The 5,562-nt window shown below is 32.0% G+C and overlaps 1 protein-coding gene across 1 annotated transcript; it reads left to right on the forward strand.

The window, feature by feature from the left end:
* The first annotated feature begins 920 nt into the window (after window positions 1-920).
* PSAK (photosystem I subunit K) lies at window positions 921-2,905 on the forward strand. The gene is made up of 3 exons (XM_008796247.6): window positions 921-1,105; window positions 1,480-1,560; window positions 2,577-2,905. Exons 1-3 carry the CDS (start codon window positions 1,025-1,027, stop codon window positions 2,802-2,804), a joined length of 390 nt encoding a protein of 129 aa, XP_008794469.1. The 5' UTR covers window positions 921-1,024; the 3' UTR covers window positions 2,805-2,905.
* The last annotated feature ends 2,657 nt before the right edge of the window (window positions 2,906-5,562 follow it).

Here is a 5,562-nt window from a genome sequence, read left to right on the forward strand (position 1 = left end):
AAAAGAAAAATACTTACTCTTAGACTGGATTGCTTCTCAACTATATTTTGGGAGGCCAATAAAAACAAGAAAAATGTTTGTATATGGAAAACCTAGCACTCAGAAAACTCTCATATTCTCTTTATTAGCAAAAATATTGAGGATTTATTTTGTAAGTGCAAGGTCTTTAGGCTGCGCTTCAGAGAAAGAATCTTAAACTTGAAGGAAAAGCACGTAATAGCAACTCTATGGGGATGCATACAAAGAAGGCTTCAAAGCACCACATTAGAAAAAGAAATGCCAATTAAGAATGAGGTATTTTTGTTTAAAAATTATTCATTCCAATTGAAGGTGTTTGCTTAAAAGCAGTTTGAAACTTTAGTAGTGCAATAATAAATGTCTAAATTATAAAAAACTTTTCTTGCCACTCATAATTTTTTCTTTCTTTCCAATTATTATCCTAAATTTTGGATTACATAGGATTGTAACAGCTAGGCGGTGGGACAAAAATCGAGAGTCATAAATGTAGGAACATTGTGCTTTGATATTCGGGATAGATGAGCTTAAACTGAGCAAATGCATGTTAATTAGGATAATTTTGATCTTGATGAGCACACGCACATCTAGCCTAAAAGAATAATCATCTTAGTGGGTGCTACACGAGATGCCTTCAACTAAGTTGAAACACCAGATAAGAGATCAATAAATCCCTTAATAGGGAAAAAAAAGAGCTAATCCATAGATGTGGTCATGCCTGAACCCAACCCAAGTTTAAATGAAATTTTCAGCCCAAAATGGCCAGTTAAACTGAGCATCAAACTCGGTGTCTCAAAACGATATCTTATCCAGTTGGCAAACGCTAACCAGGTACAGCCACGTCAGCACCAAGAAATCTAGAGATTATCCGCTGGCGGCCTGAGGCCACAAGCCTCTCTTGTGGCCAAGATTTCGAGGCTTCCATTTCCAAAGCTTTAAAGGTTCTTCAAGTCCCAGACCTGAAAACCCAACGAAGGGTAGTTCTTGATTCCTACACTGGCAAGAAGCCATGGCTTCCAAGCTCGCCACTCCACCCACAGTCATGACTTCTCTTCCACACTTCAGTGGCCTCAAGGCCCAACCATCCATGGTAAGTTACATACCACTACTTGCCCACCTCAAAAGTTTTTGTGATGAGTTTCAAGTTATAAAAACCACTGGAGTCCATTGCATGATTCTCCTTGAACTCCAGTGGGTTTTCATGACTTTTTAGAGATGGAAAATGCTAACAAAACAAAGGTTAGAGGGTATATAAGCTCCTGATGTTACTATGCTTCACAGTTCTAGACTTTGGTATTCTATACAACTTATCTACTATTTCTCTTCAACTTTAGTAATCATTACACAAAAAAGATGTATTTTTGAAAAGAAATGAAGGGAAGCATGTTATGGTTTAAGTTGCACAATCATTTTCTTGTATGAGTCCAACCATTTCTGGCCAACTCTCTCTTGTTCTTTTGGCAGGTGATGCTGCCACCGACCAGGCAACGGGGAAAAGGAGCTTTGGGTGCTCGCTGTGGCTTCATTGGTTCACCAACAAACATTGTAAGCACTGCAGACAACTCTTTTAAAATGGAATTTTATGCGCACATGTCCTCCTAAATATTAAAATTTGCATGAATAATTTTCTAAAATTGATATTTACATGTATAGTATTATCAAACACTTGTTTTATATGTATATCATTTTTTTTTCTTTTTTGCGTATCTATCCATGCCATTTAACGCCGTTAAAAAGTTAGTGATTTAAAATTAAAATGATGAAAATACCCATAGTAGGCAAATATATAAATAGACATGTTTATAAGGGTATACACACAAATAGCAACTTTGAAGGTTATTCACGCAATGTCATGTATTTAGAAGGGTATACACGCAAAAAAAAAAAAATCTTAGATTTTTTGCATAGATACCCTTCTACATATTAGAATTTGTATGAATGCTCTCCAAATTAATATTTACATGCATGCCCTCACAAAATACTTTTTTTTTTCTTAAGCAATATTTTTATAAAAAATATTGAGGAGGAGGCACTAAAGAAATCTGAGTGTTAAAACAAGTTGAAATAGAAAAAAAATAAAATTAGAATTTTTTTCCATGTAAAGTCTCCTAAATATATAAAATTGTATGAATACACTCGCAAAGTATTATTTGCATATATATCCTTATAAATGTTTCTTTTTACATATCTACTCATTAAGGAATTTCAGTCATTTTTAATTTTAAACTGCTATTTTTTTACGGCATTAAATGGTATGGATACATATACAAGAAAAAAAGAAAATAAAAGGGTATACATGCAAAGCAAGTATTTTATAAGGATGTACATGCAAATATCAATTTTAGAAGGGTATTTATGTAAATTTTAATATTTAGGAAAATATGTATACAAAAGAACTTAAATATTCTGATGAATGGAAATTAAGCCCGAGAACAAGCAATCATGGCATCAAAAACTAACTACATCTTGATATGTTTTGGTATATGAATTCAACTCTAGACAAGATTTATGACAAGCAGACCATGTCCATGTTCTTTGATGGGGTGATCTAATTTGGGCAGATAATGGTGACCACCACAACCTTGATGCTGTTCGCCGGGAGGTTTGGATTGGCACCATCGGCTAACAGGAAGGCGACGGCAGGGCTGAAGCTCGAGGTGCGTGAATCCGGGCTGCAGACCGGCGATCCGGCCGGATTCACCTTGGCTGATACCTTGGCATGTGGGACAGTAGGCCACATAATGGGCGTTGGAATCGTCCTGGGTCTCAAGAACCTGGGCATCATATAAAAGAAAGTGCCTCTCCTTCATGATAGTTTTTCTATAGATTGGCTGGTGTACACAACTTCTTTTAATGCAAAGAACAACTACTTATCTTGCTATTTTGCAAATGAGCTGTAAATTAGTTCTTCCATCAACCGGAGGTTCCGACCAGAAATGAGCTCAAATTAGTGTCAACATATAATGTTTACATTTCTGTAAGGCTTGCAAGAACCAAAAGAAGAAAGCTATACACTTTATTCATATCATAAAAAATAATTATGTCATCCACGTATTACTCCGGCAAAGTAAATGCATTTTATCGATTAGCATATGTATTGGATCGAAAGAAAGTAGTAATGATCAACGAATATGAGCCAGTCAAAGACTAGAGTGGAGCTTGTGATACAACATAGGGTACAATGAGCAGTTACTACCATACCAAGCTTTACAATGGTTGGTAGATTCGTGGAGAGAATTCGACCAGCAAATATTTAGATTCAGAAGTTTTTGCTGGATTTTTTTATTAAATTTTTTAATGGTTGAATAATTCTAACATGTTTTTTTATTATTGGATCCTATTTCTAGTATAATTCTGATTACTGATTTACCTTTCACTGTTCATGCTACATTAGCTTGGCCACTATATATATGCATGATTCTAATGTAAGCATAACTTTATTGACCACTAGAGAGAATATACAATTTTTCATCAACTACCTGATTTTTATGATGTATCCAAACGCTAAGATTTAAGGCCCTGTATATCAATGAGAACCAGGAAAATAAATCCTGAGAAGTAGATACCTTGCAGTGACACTTTAGCTTTAACTAGGAAATAAAATTGAACAATCATGATCATAATGTATTGCAACAATATATGTCCAATTGTTTGAAGCAACAGGATAGATCGATAGCTTGGACTTGCTAGCATGAAGTCTAATAATAACAATTTGATTTTGGTGAAAGGTTAGTAGGGGTGAAAACAAGTCAAAGTAAAGCCACAAGTCAAAGTAAAGCCACATAGTTCTCAAGCTTGGCTTATTATATTTAAGGGGTCGTTAAGCTAGGTTAACCTTCTATTGATTTATGCAAACTCATGTTCTTTAGATTCAGCTTTTGGAGAGCCAGAAAGTATTTTCTAGCCTTCTAAAAATACTCTTAGATGAAATAGGAGTGTTTGGTAAAAAAATCGAAAAGTTGTTTTAGCTTTGCTAGAAAGCTAAAACATTTTTTTAGGATAAGCTCCAAAATGGAGCTTTTCCGAAAAAGTACTTTTAAGCCCCGTCGGAAAGCAGTTTTGAGTTATAATTTTTTTTTCTTTTTGGACCAAAATATCCATAATAAAATATAATAATTATAAAAAATAATAATATTAATATGTAATGATATTAATTATAATATTTTATACATTTATTATTATATTATACTATAAATATTATATTATATTAAATAATATCATAATACATTGATATATTATATTGTATAATATCAAATTATGTTATACTATTATGCTATAGTATACAATAGTATATTACTATATTATAATAATATTTATGTATTAATAAATATTATATTTTATTATGCTCTATTGTATAATACTATGCAATCTTCTTTATGGTCATTTTATCATATCAAAAGTACTTTTTCAGTTTGTTTACCAAACACATATTGAAGTCTCACAACACTTTAAAAATGTAGTTACCAAACATCAAATAGCTTTTTATAAAAGCTTTACTTCAAAAAAGTTTACTTTTGAAAGCTCTACTACCAATAGCTCTGCCAAACGAGGCCTAAGTATGGACGAGCAAGTTAGGCCGAAGCTAGATTGAGGCTTTTGCTGGCAAAGATCAACATGATTCAACTTAATGCTATTCTCTTTTACTAAGTACTACGATGCATGCATGTGTGATACATTTAAGTGTGATAAAAAATAAAAAATAGTAAATTTAAGAATATTAATTTAATAATATAATTATTTAAGTTTTATCATATATATTATAGGTATGTTAAAAATTAAAGTTGGTCTTTAGAATCCAAAAGTAGCTCAATTTGTTTGATAATACCATCTTATGCAAATTTTTTTCTGAAAAACATTCAGTAGGAAATATGTTTTTGAAAATATAGGCTGGATTCTATTTGAAATTGGATTTGCAAAGGGTATACTTTGGTAAATTAGGATAGAATTTTGTGTAGAAACTTTTATAATGTAAAAGAAAAACTTTTTTAGGAATTCTAGTTTTTGCTGATCTATGCTATCTAATTTCTCTAAAATAAAAAAAGAATATACTAAGTAGATTCCATCTATCAAATTTACTAATCAAAATGTTCTTGACTTTGTAAAAATATATCTAAAAATCATATTATCAATAGTATTTTCTATACATATTGAAACTAGTATATTTTTTTATCTTTTTGTTTGGCAGTTGCACAAACTAGGTTTTTTCTATGCTAACAATTCCTTGACTAATTTTAAATTTAAATGATATGCAAGCATCTCTCTTCAATCCACCAATCTCATATCTCCCAATATTTTTTCTCGTTCAAGTTATCTCTAATCCTAAAAGTTCTTCTGCTAATTTCAAATTAAAATAAATAGGGAGTCCTCTCTCCAGTTCAACAAATCCACACTCCTTGATTCTGCATGTTAATTTTTTTGATTTTAGTGTTAATTTTTATAAAATGGATGGCTGCAATGTCAACTAGTTGGCTATGAAACTATATCTTATTCTCTATCTTTTATCTCGAGGAAGCATGTTTACTCTCAATCAAATCCACTTTCTGTTTT

Source organism: Phoenix dactylifera, chromosome 9 (genome assembly GCF_051530095.1).
Source record: "Phoenix dactylifera cultivar Ajwa chromosome 9, Ajwa_hap1_PhDact_Kaust_v1.1, whole genome shotgun sequence".
NCBI lineage: Eukaryota > Viridiplantae > Streptophyta > Magnoliopsida > Arecales > Arecaceae > Phoenix > Phoenix dactylifera.

Coding starts and splice junctions, on each gene's coding strand:
- PSAK (XM_008796247.6), top strand. CDS start 1,025: ATGGCTTCCAAGCTCGCCACTCCACCCACAGTCATGACTTCTCTTCCA. Junction 1,106..1,479: donor TCAAGGCCCAACCATCCATG/GTAAGTTACATA, acceptor TTCTTTTGGCAG/GTGATGCTGCCACCGACCAG. Junction 1,561..2,576: donor TTGGTTCACCAACAAACATT/GTAAGCACTGCA, acceptor TAATTTGGGCAG/ATAATGGTGACCACCACAAC.